General features: G+C 39.7%; 1 protein-coding gene across 2 annotated transcripts in view; it reads right to left on the reverse strand.

The window, feature by feature from the left end:
* Positions 1-9,763: 9,763 nt before the first annotated feature.
* LOC101487169 (gamma-aminobutyric acid receptor subunit gamma-3) overlaps positions 9,764-17,313 on the reverse strand; it is a 198,703-nt gene continuing 191,153 nt past the window's right edge. The window contains exons 10-11 of one of the 2 annotated variants that reach the window (XM_076880182.1): positions 14,791-14,904; positions 9,764-11,881 (exon numbers count right to left, since the gene is read on the reverse strand). In XM_076880182.1, coding sequence (XP_076736297.1) covers positions 11,600-11,881; positions 14,791-14,904 — 396 coding nt within the window. In that variant the 3' untranslated portion in view covers positions 9,764-11,599. The remainder of the gene's footprint in view (positions 11,882-14,790; positions 14,905-17,313) is intronic. The other variant, XM_004552591.3, reaches the window with a different exon arrangement.

Here is a 17,313-nt window from a genome sequence, read left to right on the forward strand (position 1 = left end):
TTGTCTTGATATTATGGCACAGATCAAATGTCCATTGTAGTTATTAAATTTCATTGTTAATAATTTGCTAAATGTGTCTGTGTCGTTATCCTGGTTATGGTAGTCTGTGAAAAAAGGCAGAAGAAAAGAGGAGTAAAGGAAGCCATCTAGACATCAAGACATCATAAGCCACGCCCTCTGTTCAACGATGGTCGGTCACAGTGGACATAGGCTGTGTCCCAATTCCTAAGCCGCATCCTTCGGAGGCCGCATTGAAGGCTGATTACGTCACAGCCAGGCGACGAAGGCTGTCCCAATTCAAAGGCTGCTCCAAATGCATCCTTCGCTTCCCCCGATGGGTTGGGTCTATCTTTCGTGGCCATATCCCAGTATTCATAGTGCATTGCCCCAGCCAATTCCAGTTTCCAGCAATAGTGGCAGCTACTGTTTTTAATATTATTAGTTTTAATATTACTCTTATTGCTCTTTCTGGGTCACAAAATAAGCAGATATTTGAAGTTTACACAGGTTGAAAATATCTTAAAAGTTTGATTTATCAAGATAGCACATATTTGCAAAAGTACGCTGACGTGTCTGATGTGAAGTGTCTGTTACCCACCAGCTCGGTAGCTGACTGGGAGGTCGAGGCTCACTAGAGCCAGTGAGAACAGCAAACTCCCGACACATCGTTTTCAGACCTCCCGTGGTCTTTCACTACTCCGGTTAAACGTGATATAAAAGTCACTTGAATAAGCAAAGGACCCGGTCTTTGCAGTCTACATGGGCGGCCTAGGATGTGGCCTAGGAACTGGGACACAGCTTATGTCCACTGTGACCGACCATTGTTGAACAGAGGGCGTGGCTTATGACAACCAACTATGATCCCTTACCAGGGATTATCGCATCTTGTGTCGGGTGACCCCAATAGGTCACATGATAGGATGAGGAAAGGTCTCAAGATGGTTTTAATCAAAACCTCTGCTGATAATGGCCCATGCCTTTTTTCAAACTTTGGCTCATGCCAAGAGGCACACGATTAGTTGTGGGTCAAAGACCCTCTTAAAGGACAACCCCCACTAGGGTTTAAATACCTACAATTTGGTTTTAGAACTGAGGAAGCCTCTTGGATGAGAGGTGAAATGTCCTCATGAAACTTGAAGACTTTCCTTCCAATCTTAGCACCAGTTATCAGATGCTCTGCAGTAAAGGACATGTGCAATGCTCCCACTGCACAGTCTGTCTTTACAGACTTTTTAAAGACTTAAAGAGGCTAAAATCTATTTTTGCTTTGTTCTCCAGCTCTTTCAATTCAGAGTACTTTGTTTTGGGTTTTACTTGTTTGAAAAGGGCTTTTAAAAAAAGATTGATGTGTGTGATAAACCAAGAAACAAAAGAAAAACATCTACAGCGCTTGTTTTAGAAATTCTTTTAGCAAATTGTGGAAATATTTTAGCTTCACCACATTATTCTTCATGCTAGAAATGACAACAAAAAAAATAAGAAAGGTAGCAATTTCCCCCCTCTGCAGATATGCTGAGGGTTATTAGCATTCTCATTTGAGCAATGGTAAGAAAGGTGTGATGCGCATTCAACCTGTTGTCATGCAAACTGGTTGGGTGTGCTCAGGAAAATAAAGACTGGGGGTTGAATTACACTTTAATGTAGCGTAAAATATTTCTGATTGGTCGTTGTGGACATCTGCTCTGCCAGCTGATTGCAGCGCTCAGCCCTCTCCTCGCAGAGCACTATGAGCAGGTGGGTGGGATGGTCTGTATACAAGACTAGGGAAAAAATCAAACACAGAGGGGGACGACATCATACCTTAACTTGTTGTTTTCGAACACCCTCTCCTCCACAATGTGAGTACAAGAAAATAATTATTATAATATGATGTGTTAAATTTGTTTAGATCAGAGGAATAAGGAAGGATTTGTCTGTGTTTCAGTTTGGCTTAGCTGTAGGCCTGAGAGTGTGTGTAATTGTTTAGAGGGAAAGGAATTTATTGACACTGGGGGTCTGCTGTCATAAAAGGAGACAGGAAGCTACAGTTGGGGGATACTGATGCTTTAACTTGAATCTAATAAACGGCCATAATTGTTATAACTTAGAAGTAGGTTTGCAGGAGACTCTCCGCCTTATCTGTAAATGTAAGACAACAAGAGACCAATGGCCTAGTGGATGCAGAGGTGGGGTCTCAGTGTTTGTAATATGTTAACTGTTTTTTGTATGTTGTCTAAAGGAATTTGGTGTAGCTTGGGTGAGGAGATTACTTTTATGGCCGGCAGGAAGTCACATACACAGAGACATACACACACAGTGCTTTGACTGTTACGACGCACCCACACCTACATGCACACTCACTCACATGCACTCACACATGCACACAGGTACGCGCATACAGTCACTCACGTGCACTCACATAGACATACGGGTACGCGCACATACAGGCACTCACGTGCTCGTGCATATACACACACAAACACAGAGTTTGCAGCACACCATGGGGGTTTTATGATGGGGTCACTTCTGACTGTAACAAACAAAGAAGTGGAAGATCTGCAGAGGGACACCGGCCTTGCACGTCTTCCCTTCTAGAAGATGCATGCTTAAATAAAGACGAATAAAGGTTTTGTGAAATGACTACTGGGTCCGGTGCCGTCTCTGGATGCCCGAGGAATAAAAAGAACGGGGTGAAACTGATTTCGTAACAATAAAGTCATTTATAAAATGCTCAACAAACCCTAACATTATGGCGAACTGCTGTGTTTAGTGTAGCCAACCAACAATGATCCGCCACTTAGTGGAAGGAGTGAAATTTGAATAGCTTGCTATAAAAACTGTAACTTAAAACACTTAAATTTTTAAATGTAGCTCCACAGACATGGTGACACTGTCTCTGTGACTTAACTGATTAATAATAACACACAAAGAGCCAAGTTGACAGTATTGTATTAATAACCAAATAGTTTGTATAGTGTTATTTTCCTTTGTCCTTACCTACTTGCTGTACAATCCTTACTCCTCAGATTACTCCCTGTCACATGAGATTGGTTCCTCATGTGGATTTGTTTTTTGCCCCCCCCCCCTATTTTCCCACCTTGATTGAGTTCACCTGTGGCTTATTATCCATTTCTCTGGCTTTTGAGCTTTAGTTACGTGTCAGCTACTGGGTTAATTTTGCTGTTAGGATAACTAAATGCATTGATAGCAGCAACAGTGCTTACTTACTGAGCTTTACAATGTCTGCCATGTTAGTTTCTTCTCTTAACAGTTGTTCATATATTACAAGCACAATGCGACATCACGGTGATAGAAGAAAAGAACAACTCCTTTCCTTAGTCTGCCTCTTCACTCCTAATCTCTGGCCCACATCCAGTCTGGCTGCTACACCCTCCCACACAACTCCATGTGGAGTCACGCTTGTGCCTACTGAAAGATTTCTTAATTAAGAGGTAGGGGTATGTCGTTACGTTTCTGTGACAAAAATGGTAACTTGCATCAGCGTGTTTGGTGATTTGTACTGCTATCAGATGGATGTACTGGGATCATGTCCATCCCTTGCTACACAGGATTCATATTCTGAAAAAATGCTTAATATTTTAAAAAACCTTTTTAAAACCCTTTTCATTTTATTTTTTAAACAATGCTAAAATAATTACACAGAACTTTGGTAAACGTATTTAGCTAGCATTAGCAGTGCCAAAAGTTCCTTCTGTTTCCGAGTCCTGCATTGTGTTTACTTTAGGTTCCTCTGGTTATCTTCAAGATTTGGTTAAGTTTACCTACCTCCTCTTTATGGCACTTTCTGTTTCTGTGGCAGACCCAGTTTTTTATCCGTGTTTTGTTGTTGTTCCTTTAGCATAACCTGACCAGTCACATTGAGCATTCAGTTAGCATTAGCCATTCAAGTTAGCTTGTGTTATTAGCAAACCAACATGAGTAATAGGGGTGGGCAAAAAAATCGATACTGTGTAGTATCGTGATATTTTGTTTGCTAATAATGTATCGATACAGGGACAGCAGAAATCGATATTTTGTTACAAAAAAGGTTTTTGTGGACTGGAACTCTGACTTCAGAGCATGTTGATCCTTTTTCTGAGCAAGAATCCTGACATTCCTTCACTGTCCAAATGTGTTTAACTTGTTTTTTGGCAGCAATAAATATGACAGTTTACCTATTTTAATTTAAGACATGTTTTTTTTTAATTAAGTTTAAAACTTTTTTTATTTAATGTAAAATTATATTTTGTTTTAATTTACTTTCAAATTCTTCAGTTGCTGAATGGGCTGCATAGTTTTCAGAAATTGCATAGTTCAGAATAGCTATAATTGTACCAGATGGTTGCATTCAGTTAAGTTGGACTAGACTGTAATGCAAACCGTTCAGTTTGTCAACAATAAAACTGACTGAAATGAGAGAAAGACTGAGTGTGAGACTTTGATATTAGATATGAATATTGATAAAGTTTACCTTTATGTACAGAATCTGAATATCGCAAAATATTTTTAAAAATTGCAATAATATCGTATCGTGCGTTAAGTATTGTGATAATATCGTATCGTGGGATGTATGGTGATTCCCACCTCTAATGAGTAACCTAAATTTGTAGGATCTAGTAGGAAATCTAACTAGATAATATATTATATTATACAAACTAATAAAGAAAATGTTTTTAATGTTTACCATTTTTTCCAGAAGAGAATTTTATACAAATAAAAGCATTTCTTTTTTTTCTTTACACATTACAAAGCTAAACATCACAACAATGTGATTGGTCAGACGCAATGTTGACAAACATAATTACGATGATGTAGGAAAAACACCCACAGCCACGAATCCTACATCTGTGCACCACAAATACTGGTTTATTTTCCTGTGACGAACACACTCTCATATCATATCACAGACACACACACACAAATACACAAACACAGTAGTGACATTAATGCACACACACTAAACTGCTAAAAGGACTCCCTCCTCACTTAGGCAGCCATGTGGTCACGCATGAACATTTTACCTTATGAAAGTAAAAGTACAGTATGCGAACATGCACATATTCCCTACAGTAGGTTTTCTCACAGGCATGTCAGCTCCTCTTTCAAGCAAAGCTGTCATTTCACAGGCATGAACAAATTCATGAGTTAAATTCACACACACGTTCTCTGACAGCTCAGTTTTACACTGTGCTGGGGTTTTCTTTCTCCGCTTTCACTGCAGCGCAAGCATGCCATCCTGCTTTTTGCACCGCGTAGGTGGCAGGAGCTTCTTCCAGTTTTTGCGGTGGTGGAGCTACGCTGGAACAGCCACCCTTTGACTCCACTTATTTGTCTGTCTCTCGCTTGTACTCTGTTCATGCCGCTTGCTTCAAACTAGGTCACCAAACCCGGGGTAAAGCAATGACATGCTCATGCATCTGTCACTGGATATCAGTGGTATCATTGTTATTAGGCAAGCAGACTGCCTCAGGACAGTTGTAAATCATTCTTTGTACGGAGATGTCCTAATTTGTGAATTTACCAATCAGAACATTGGATTAAAAGTCTATAAAACCAATACATGTGCACTAGCCAAATACATTTTCTGTAAATTTGGAACTTAGTAGTCATTTCAAGGTTAAAGATAATACCACCAAGAGCTTAATCAAATGAAACCTTCTTGGGTCACTTAGGTGAATCTTCTCTTTAATCATATTTGTGGATAAGAAATTTCTTCATCAGAGGACTCAAAGGATTTATTATTAAGAATTCTTCGTATTGTTTCCTGCTTTTAACACATCAACTCTGAGGACAAAATGTTCATTTGCTCCCTATCCCACCCAATAACAGGTGTGATGGTGACGAGATAATCAGTTGTATTCATTGTCACTGTCAGTGGTCATAATGTTAAGTCTGATTGCTATATTTTACCCCTTTAGAAAGGAACTCATAGAAATACATATGCAGCAGGATCAGTCACAAAACTCTCTGAGTTCTTAGCTCTTACTTGTCACTGTGTGCACGCAGAACATGTAATTAAATCAGGTCCTTTGTCTTGATTGAGCCTACAGACTGCAGCCTCAGAAAACAACGAGTCTAATGATTTGCTGCTGTCTTCAACAGTTTTGGTAGACTTGTGTCCACTGCAGCCTCAACCTTGATGTTCTAGACTGACAGGACTGGAACCTAACATGGTCTTTCCCCCTTAGGGTTGGAGGAGCCATAAAGACTTGGTTGTCAGTCCGCAGGGCAAATGATTTATCCTTTTTGTCAAAACCGCTGGCATCTCACAGGTGTCTTTTGGCGTGGGTGGCATGATGTGCCAGGTCATGACAATAGTATGATCTGAGCCTCAATATGAGAGCTTTTAAAGGACCACTTGAAATGCCCTTAGTGAGTGTCATGTTACATGTTGAAGGTTAGTGTAGTGAATGGGTGCATTTTAACCCAGAGCACAGTCTTTTCCTAAACCAAAGTGTTTTTGGAGCCTAAACTCAGCCAGTGATTGAAACTGAAAGTAAAGAGCCAGTGCTGGTGACACCAATTAAAGAGTTAAAACAAGGTGTTAGTGAGACACAGTCATGTCTTCTGGTTGACAAACCTCTTCCTCCAACGCCAACTTTGCAAGCCTCACATATGAACCATTGTCCCTAAAGTACTTTCTTTCAATATTGCTATTAAAATACTATTGCTATTATAACACAATTTTACAGTAACTTTCCAGTTAGCTTGGAGCGGCTGCACATTCTCCTCCTAACCTTTTTATCGACAAGTTATTTCCATTTGCAAATTGTTATCACCAGCAGATTTTTTGCACCTTTCTGCATAAACTCTAGAGGTTGTATATGACACTCTAGGAAGGTCAGGAGTGTTGAAATCACTCAGACCAGCCTGTCTGACACTAGCAGTCATGCCTCGGTCAAAGTCACCGAGGTTGTGATCACGGGGTGAGGCTTATTTGGAGCTCTACAAATAAAGCAAATTTGAACTGACATTTTTTGGCAAATTCGGGTCAAAAGAGTTATGCATCTGTAGCTTTTATGACCTCAATCTTAGTGTATTGTGGCATTATGGTCCTCTACAGTCTCTGAATTGGCTTTGACACATGGTCAAACATTTGATAATGGTATCAATAATCCATCTTCTTCAGACCTTTGGGAACTGGGAGCAAAGTGACATGGCATTGAAATCCAGTGAAAGGATAGTAGGAAGCATATAGAGTAGATCCCCTTTTGCGTACAAAAGTAAACCCCCAGTGATGGAAATTCACCAAGGAAAAATTGCAGTTGTTGTCTTTTTACAGTTCCAAACCCTCTCAACTGTTTTACTTGACACCTTCCAGCAAAGCAGTTGAAGCACTTTACCAGAGGCTTGCTGTAACACACAACTTTTTTTCCTGACTAACCACTAAGCAACACTCTTAAAGACTTTCACACAAAAAGACATCACAGTAGCACTTGACCAAAACGTTATTTATTAATATAAGCAATGTACCACGCACTAGAAAAAAGATATCTATTTCACTCCAGAGTCAGTTTTCATAAAATATTTCCCCTTGGAGTGCTGATCCAAGAGCAGAGTGGCTTTTTAGAAAATCCTACAGCCCCGCCCCACTCCTCAGAGATCTCACTGACAATCACAACAAACTTGGTGAGCAGGGCAAAAAGGGAAGTGATTTCTTTGACACCTTTTCTGTGCCAATGACTCTCCACTTTTCACACGAGCTGGGAAATTTTAATGGGGGTGATGAGGTCTCTGGGAGAGGCTCATGAGCGACTTTATTATGCTCGCCAGTGCTGATCCTGGGTTAGTACTCTGATTGCAAAGAGGCTTTATAAACACAGGTCCCAGTCAACTGAAACACACAGGTGGTTTTTGTTAAGACGTAGAAAATAGTGATATTTGATTTTATTGAAGTATCTACATGGACTAAGACACTTATAAAGTGTAGTAGAAATATCAGAGGTGAGGAGAGTTTACTGCGGTGTTGCCCAAACTCTGGTCAATTCAGTCAGTTCTTACACAGTTAGTTACATAAATTGTTGTCTGTGAAGGTTCTCAGTCATGCAGGTCATCGTAGTCAAAGGAGCTTCTAAGGTTAAATGGTGGGAAATCCCAGATTTAAGCCCAGTGGGAGTGTCCACCCAAGAGGGTCCATGTGCCTCTTGGGGGGACACTCCCATTGGGCTTAAATCTGGGATTTTCCACCACCATTTGACTTTAGAACTGAAGAAGTTTCTCGGATGAGAGGTGAAACGACTTCAAGCTACTTAAAGAAGTCCAGACGCTTTTCTTTCCAAGCTCCTCAGACTACATAGATCCATCAACTACTAATGCTGTGTCACCATTTCTTTTGAGCTAATGTATTAACCACTTAATACTGACCTGGTTACCTGTGAGCCTTAGGGGTAGGGATAATGTCCACCCCCTTGTATGCTCTAGTTCTGAAAAATGTACCTATTTAGTGTGCTGCTACAGGAAAATGTAACTATAACCCTAACCCTAGACCATTTGATGGTAAATGGTAGTTCCAATAGGAAAAAATTCTATGGAAATTATCCCATGAGATTTAATTTGAAAGATGGTAGAGGTTAAGGGTTTAACTATCGCAAGGTCACTGGCGTTCCTTCTAGGGTTAGGGTTACAGTTCCTTTTTGTAGAAAGTTGAACTGTTTGAAAATCCAAATGATAAATCTTTTATAAGGAAAAGTGTAATGCCTCTATATATGAGACGTCATTTGAAATATAACATCTCCTAGTTTTTGAAAATGTCCATACATTTTTTTCATGGGCTAAAATCAAAATTCCAAAGCCTCGATGGGTTGCCAATGACCTGGTGGACATTAAAGAAGTTAAATAAACAGAATAAGATGTGGCCCACAACTAATTGGGTGTTCTGTTTTTTTGTCCAGCAACCTTGAGGCTATTTGATTTTTACCTAAAAACCTCTGGACAGGAAACAAATGGGTCTTGGAGGCCTCATAAATAAAATATGTGGGATCCTTAAATATAAACTCATCTAAGCTGCTCGAACTGACTGAACTGAAACCAGATTGACTCTGGCCTTGCTACTGGCCTAACATACATTCCATATATACCTGTATGAAAATAGAAACATTAATTAGATACAACTTACATAAAAGCTTTTCTCTGAACATACAAATACTAGGGAAAAAGTGTGTGTGTTGGGAAGGAGAGAGGAAAAGGGCTGATTGTTCTACAAAGCCAAACAACTGCAAAAAACACCTTACAGTAAACAAAAGCATGTCTGAAATGCCACTGGCCCAGTCCAGCGTGTGTGTCTGCACGCCTCCACATATGGCATCAATTTTAAATGTTTGAGGAGGGCATGTGGGACTCCATTTAGAGTCCATGAAAAAGAATCTTGTATCATCCATTTTTCAACACTGTCCAATGTAGCATCTGTGTGTGTGTTTTGTGTGTGTGCATTTGTGTATGTGATATCACAATATGTAGAACCTATTTTACAGTACCTGGGATCATTTCCACCTGGGCACAGGACGATGTGCCTTAAGGGCCTGGCAGGACATCAGAGATTACTTTCATTTTTCGACTGAAAATAAAAAGTAAGCAAAACTGAAGCTTTCATCAGGGCTTCAATTTAATACACTCAAGCTATACTTCTGAAACTGAATGGGCCAGGTGCAGCATTTATGCATTTCTTCAGGGTTTAAGTGGCTTGTGGCCAAATCGAAAATGTACCCGTTTAACTATTTTCATTTTGGCACAACAATTTGTCTTTACTCAGGCCTATATCATTTGTAGCTTATAATTCTTCGGGGGGGGGGGGGGGGTGAGAACTGTGTTCAACATTGAACTTGAACCAATCATAGTGGCCCTTGGCTAGCTTTTATATACAGTGTATATTCTCATTTCGGTATGCCAAATGTTAAACTGTATTTAACAACTGTCAACTCAGAAAAAAACAAAAAGACTAAAGTTTGTTTAATAGCTCTATGTAAAACTCGCTAACTAGTTACTGTTTAACCTAAAGAGTAAAAGTGCTAACTTATGTCTTTAGTTGCCGAAGAATTTACAAGTCCAAAAACTGTAAGTTTTACAGGTCCTGGCAGATATCCCTTTAGGCAGATCTGGATGCTTCTCCCAAGTTTCAGTGTTTGCATCAGGCTTGCTAGCTACTGGCTGCTAATTTCACATTCAGACATTAATTAGTCTCCTCAATGAACTCTTGGCAAAGAAAGTCATGCTATTCATTCTCTAAAGTAAGTGTTCCTGAAAGAAGCACAAGTAAATTGTTGGATCATAAAAAATAAGGAGGGATAATGTCATTCAGGGAAAAAGGCCAGTTAATATTTTGTTACTCTATTTCAGTTATAAATTATATACATAGAACCAATATAGACAAAAGGTAAATGCATTAAATTCATTTTGCTTTTACTAGAATAACGATACATTTGGAATTGAAACTTCTCTCTAAAATAAACCTACAAGCCCCAAAAGTCTTCTACCAGTAAACTAAATAAAGAGCTAAATAAAGACCATTATTTGAGAATATAAAGTACAATTTTGGAAATATCCAATTTTTCCTTTAAGCCTAAGTAATGCATAAATTATATTAAAAACTCAAAGTCTATTTAAGTAAGAAAAAAAACCCCTTTTTTAAACTGGTGTGTTCTTGGAAAAAAGCAGCAGTACTCCAACCCCAATCTGTTTACTGCAACATACAAAATATGCCCAGGTAGTTTTAGATCAGTCTGCAGACATTATGCAGTTTTTATATAGTTGTTGTGTGCGAATATAGCCCAGCATTCATTAAAAACTCCCAAATCTTCTTGGCATGTACTGTAAACGGCATGTTCAAACAAAATAGTCATGTTCAACAAAACAGTCACTGACTCAATAAATAAGATTTTACCATACAACCACTGCCCCTGGCTGGAACCCATATTTAACAAGTAACAGCTGATGTGACCTGCTGTGAAAGAACAACTAGTTCCAATAAGAAGAAGAACAAGAAAACAACTATTCTCAAAAAGGGAACTAATTCTAGGGTACAACTAAAACTAATGTGCTACGAAATGAATGGTGAGCGTTGGTTTTTAAACATCTCCAGTGGTGAGAACTGTGTTCTGGGTTTGTTTCATCAAAGACTAAACAGCTCAGCATGCGGCGGTGTGATGGATGAGGTAATAAAGATAATGAAGGGAACTCTGAAGCTGCTTCTCTCGGTGCCGCACCCTTTCTAAAGAAGGCACTATGGGTGCTTCGCCATCTCCACGACCAAGAGTCAGCTCTGCAACCCCTGTTCCCAAATGTCTCTGAAGTCACAGCTGTCTGTTGTTTGGTTTCTGAGAGAGTCATAAGTGGGACTCATCCATTCAAGTTAATGCTGGCGGCTTGTTATTCTACTGCTGAGCGATTTATTCACGGTGGAGTGGCACTGCTCAAAGTATCATGGCCTTTACACTGTGCACCCGAGCACACGTGTATTTTTGAATACGTCATATCACTCCAGAGGCAGCATGTCCCTCACAAGTCCCACACAGCAGATCCACCTCATTTCTTCCCCTATGTTTAGCACTGACCTCAAATCACAAGCCGTGGTGCAAAGTGCCGCGGGCTGTTTCAGCAGTGCCCACACATCACGGCTTGAGACAGACTAGAGGTAGAGGTAGCTGACCCAGTACACAATGTTAAAGAGCAAGAACGAGGTGGGGAAGAAAACCCGGGAGTAGGCATCCAGCTCACGGATGTTGACGTGGATCCGTCCTTTCCTCCAGCCGCCTTCTTTACACTCCTCATAGCAGCAGAAGAAGCTCTTGCAGTCCTTTCCATCCAGGCACTCGTGCAGACAACTGTCATCATAGTCATGCCAGAACAAGGAGTTGCCCATGGGCATCATAGGCCGAGGGGTGGGACCCATGTTGAAAGACGAGTAGGCCTAGGATAAAAACGGAGAGAGAGAATAGGTGAATTAATTAAGACTTACGTAATCTATTCCCGAAGCAATGACTGTCACATCAAAATTACAAGCCACAGCTAGGCATAGAAAGTCCAGATCGTCAATGCGGCTAGCAATCTTAGGCTTTAGTTAGTCAACAAGTGTACCTGATGTTTGGCTTCTAATCTCAGTGCTAGTCCAGGTCCAACATCAACAGCCAATTTGTGATCTAGCTAACATCATTTTTGGGGGGCGGGGTCACACAACTCCATAATTCAGAGACATTTTAGAGGTACTTGAAGACATTTTTTGACACTAATATAAAAGTAGGATGGCAGTGTCCTTGCAATAAGCAAAACTGATGGTTACCTAGTGAGTACAATTTTTCACATTCAGTGACCAACTGCAAGTAGTTGCGGCAGCCAAATTTTAATCGAAATGCAATTGCACAGGTTGCCTGGTGGGAGACAACCTGTCTCTACACAATCACAGTCAGACTAAGACTGACAGAATGGCAAAAGTTTGCATATAATTGACTACTAATGTATAAACATATACAGATTGTCAACATGCTGCAATCAGTTGGTCAGTCTGTGCTGATGAATGTTAACTGCATTAATAGACTGTGGTTAGCCCAGTCCATGGGCAAACTCTTTGCTATGTCAAAATGCAAGGTTGCCAAGCCCCTGTGTTATTTTTCTGTTAAAATTGTGTCCAGTAGCAACTATGTCACTATATGTGGAGAGATTTCTGAATGTCTTTTTCAAATCTATGAGGTTCAGGCTGGACTCTGAAGAAGTAGTAAATGTGACTTTCTGTTTAATGTTGATTTCTGAGAATACAGACAGCAACAAATTTGTGATAAACATATACTTTCTTGTAACTGCCAACTTGACCTTATTGCCATTTTATCATTGTCTTGAGGCACCAAACATACTTAGAAGACAATAGCTAACTGCAAGTATTTGCAAACCTTGTCACCCAAGATTATAAGTTCATTGCATACAGTTACAATAATTGTGGTTGGGCTGTGGGCTCCAACCACCTATAACTGTAGCATTACACATATCCTGGCTATGTTGCAAGCCTTTCTTTTTCTTTTAGGTGGTTAGTGAATGTTAGTAATTTTATGTCTTTATGCTAAAAATTGCAAAAACGAATGCTAAAATTACATTCTTCTTTCCACTTAAATACTTTAGGTTCAAAACTATTTCACATTTTGCCACGAGCCTGGGCTACTTCTTTGTAGGTCACCAACTATAGTAAAACGATGCAGATACTGACGTATATTATCATCATTAGCCTAATAAGCTAGTTGCACGACATAACAAGAAGTCTCGAGCACTGCCACTTCATAAAAAGCTCCATTGTTCAGATGATTGCTAATATTTTCAAGCAGTGCCCTTTTTGTTGTATTGCACTATATTTCATTAAAGTATTAAAGGAGAAATTGTGCCTTCAGTAAATTACCACACTCTGTATGATTTATCATTTCTCCAAAATAGAGAGATTATAAAGACACAAAGCCATGGCATATATTTATTGATGTATTTGAGTGCTTAAAAACTCCAACTTTCAGCACACAATTGATAAGCTGAATAGATTTTTGAGCGATGTGCCATTCTCATAGTTCTGCTGTTATTAGTTATAACAAAAAAAACAAAAAAACAGTACCAACAATAACATTTTGTGTAATCAATTTCTAACAGCACAAGGATTTCTGTGATGTTGAAATTAATGACAGTGTTCAATCATATTGTAAACCAAACAAGCTGATTTACAAAAGTACAAATGGCTAAGAAATATGTTTTGTTATTTTTTCTTTCACATAATGCAGCTTTAGAAAGAATTTTTGAGACCCCATTGCCAAATAAGTACCTCCTGAGAAAATTTGTTACATGACTCCCTCCCTGATGTTTATGAAATCATGCGAGGCCAACTAATTGGGTTAAAATCTTTTTTAAAAGGTTTCCCGTCCTCCACTACTCTGTTGAAGGAAGGGTGGTAGGCGAGAGAGAGGAATCGTTAGATTTGTCGTGTGGAGTAAGAGATTTGACGGAGTGGGCAGTACAAGGGAACGACACGAATGGTGGTGATTTGGGAGGGGGGGGCTTCCCCACAGACAGAGTGGGCCAGAATACAGTGAAGAGTCAGAGATGCAGAGGAGGGGACTGTATGTAACACAACTTAATTATTCAGCCTGAGCTGGCAGTCTGTTTTAGCCCTGAGACACATTCAGCAGAAGTCCTCTACACTGGGAGAAAATAATGAATAGGGAGGGGATCTGGAGAGAGGGAAATGACAGCAACAGTGGCTGACTCAGTCTTAGTAGATGTGCGCCGACGCCATTAAAGCATTCGCGGCAGGTGCAGCCTTGAGAACGCCCACACAGAGTGGTAGGCTCTCATACAGGAGTGGCGGGTTGAAAAGAAATGCATTCAGCTGCACACATGTGCTAATACAGACATGTCAAACTCCTGGGTAGATATTGTGTATTTCATATATATATATATATATATATATATATATATATATATATATATATATATATATATATATATATGGGCACCCTATGGATCAAATCAATATCAGTTTTTGAAGGTTGGTGTGATTACAGCGAAGACAGTGAAAGAAAGTATTCAGTCGCGTTCTTTCCTCTTCAGACACCTTAACCACTTTACACCCACCGGGTCATCAGCAACCTGCTAGGGTTTCGTGTTTCATGCATGAATTTGGCATTACAGTTTTGTTTTTCAAAGCTTTTCCATTCGGGTGTTCCAAATAGGCAACAACTTTGTAAAAGGGCTAGGCCGTAATCTGTCATTCCTAAACAGGTAACTGGAAATGTGGTTACAATGAAAACACAGATCTAAAAGGGAAACAAACTGATAAAAATATAGTCTGGTCACCTTTTTTCTACTTATGACAAGATGGAAACTGTGGAGATGTGCAGGAGTAGGAGTCCTAACAACAGAGTGAGGAAGAGGTGGAGAAAGGTGACAAGTAGAAGTAGAAGAAGAAGGCTGTAAGAAAATATATGGAGGGACATAATTAGGAAGGGAGAGATTCAATGATTCAGGTAAAGTAAATAGCTACTTTGACATTGAGCCACTGCAATAGCTAAACTTCAGCTTTTAATTATCACATGCTGTAGTGCAAACCAACTATTCTAACTCAACAACGACTGTACCAACCTGATTAAAACCTGTTTTAATACCAATAATCAAACAAAATGAAATATATACATAATGTGTATGTAAGAGCGATCATGGTGGGCTGTCTGGACTTAAACTGCCAGGGCTGAATTTATTGTTGCAGTCCAGCTCTGGTCCGTAGTCTGTCTTTATTTGTTTGTGGGTTTCTGTTCTTCTCGGCATCCCTTCTTCTCTTGCTATTGTTCATATGAAGGCTGGACCTAGCCTCTTTGGCTTCAGGTACCATTTTATAGTCTTAAGCAGTGTTTCCCAACCCTGTGGAACCACGGCACATAATTCACATTAGAAAAATGACACGGCACACCACCAAAAAAAAATGTCACAAAAAGCTTATTGATATTTTTTCCCCGCGCACCAGGTATAGTGGAATTGGCTCGGTTTGTCCCCAGTATACCTTGTTGCTTTCTTCTGACCGCTACTCATGCTAGGGCCTTCATCTGGGTTGGAGTTTTCTCCAGGACCCAGATCAGATTGACTACTTTTTTCTTTTCAAATATTTAGTTATTGCTATTGCGCACTGTGTCGTTTCACAGCATGACTATTATGTCATTTCTTCTTCATCTTCGTCTGTTTTAATGGCAATTGGCTACCCAGTCCTTGTAGGAAGTGTAGTTCAACTGCCCTCTAGTGGAAGAGAATGTAATTGTTCTGCCGGTTGCTTAGACCAGCGGTCCCCAACCTTTTTTTGCGCCACGGACCGGTTTATGTCCGAAAATATTTTCACGGACCGGCCTTTAAGGTGTTGCGGATAAAAACAACAAAATAAAACCAGTGCCAGTACCATAAAAAATAAGATTTATTCATAACACAGGAAAAGACCCAGGGAAACCAAGTTAACGATAAAAAAGATGAAAAAAAAAAAATCACAATAAAAAACTATAAAAACCCTAAAAACAACAAATTTCACATCCACCTCAACTCTCATGGCCCGGTACCAAACGACTCACGGACCGGTACTGGTCCGTGGTCCGGGGGTTGGGGATCGCTTGTTTAGAGTACTAATCAGGTGGAACCAGGTAATCTTCCACGGCACACACGATCATTTCTTCGGCAAATACAGTGGTTGGGAAACAGTGGTCTTAAATTTGGGATTTTGGCTGCTACCACACAAAGAGCACTGCATTCTCATACAGTAGTATATATTTTGTTACCCTGTATTTATACATGTGCAATGACAATACAGTTAAATCCTAATCCTAATCCTAGTGACAAGCAGTGTTGGTCAAGTTACTTGAAAAAAGTAATCAGTAACTAATTACTGATTACTTCCCCAAAAAAGTAATCCGTTACTTTACTGATTACTTATTTTCAAAAGTAATTAATTACTTAGTTACTTAGTTACTTTTTAAAAACACGATTTACAACCTGAATAGGTGATAAAGCGATAGATCTTTCAGCCCAATTCTACTTTTTCAACATAATCCATCATACAAAATGTAATCAAATGGAAAAGTCTCTTTTTAAAACTTGTTTTGTTAGTTTTAATCTTTTAATTTTATGTATCAAGCAAAAATTTAATTATATGCAACATTCACTGACTTGAATAAATTAGTTTAACGTTTAAACCTATTTTCTGCACATTCCAGCACATAATTTTTTTTTGTGTGTTTACACTCACTCTTTCAAATAGATGCACGTAAAACACAGCAGAAAATAAATAAAGTCAAAGACTAGCAGTCCTGTTGCTCTATTTTCACCTGTAAAGCAGGAGTGGGGCAGGCGGAGGTTTACCCTGGTGCAGGTGTGCGCGGCGGTCAGTGGAAGAATCCGCGAGTTTCTCTGTGAATTTCCCATTACGTCGTCGCGCACTCGGAGCTTGCTTGGAAGTTTAGGGGGTTTTTTCGCTGTAAAAAGAAGTTTTCTTCCCACGCACAACGGACGCTAATGTTTTTGTCACTTTTTATGGAATCTAACTCAAAGTAAGGTCAGTACTTCCACGCTTTAAACGCTGCACGCTCACACTCTCTCCCACAATCGATATATTATCCGTTGTTGATCTGCACACAGCTGTTGCCACGAACGGCGCACTCGCTTACGTCACTGTCATGAGACATTCTCGCAAAAAATCACGGTTTTAGTAACGCAGTAACGCAGCGTTCCTACGGGAAAGTAACGGTAATCTAATTACCATTTTTGCAATAGTAATCCCTTACTTTAGTCGTTACTTGAAAAAAGTAATCAGATTACAGTAACGCGTTACCACCCATCTCTGGTGAC

Source organism: Maylandia zebra, linkage group LG23, assembly GCF_041146795.1.
Source record: "Maylandia zebra isolate NMK-2024a linkage group LG23, Mzebra_GT3a, whole genome shotgun sequence".
Lineage (NCBI taxonomy): Eukaryota > Metazoa > Chordata > Actinopteri > Cichliformes > Cichlidae > Maylandia > Maylandia zebra.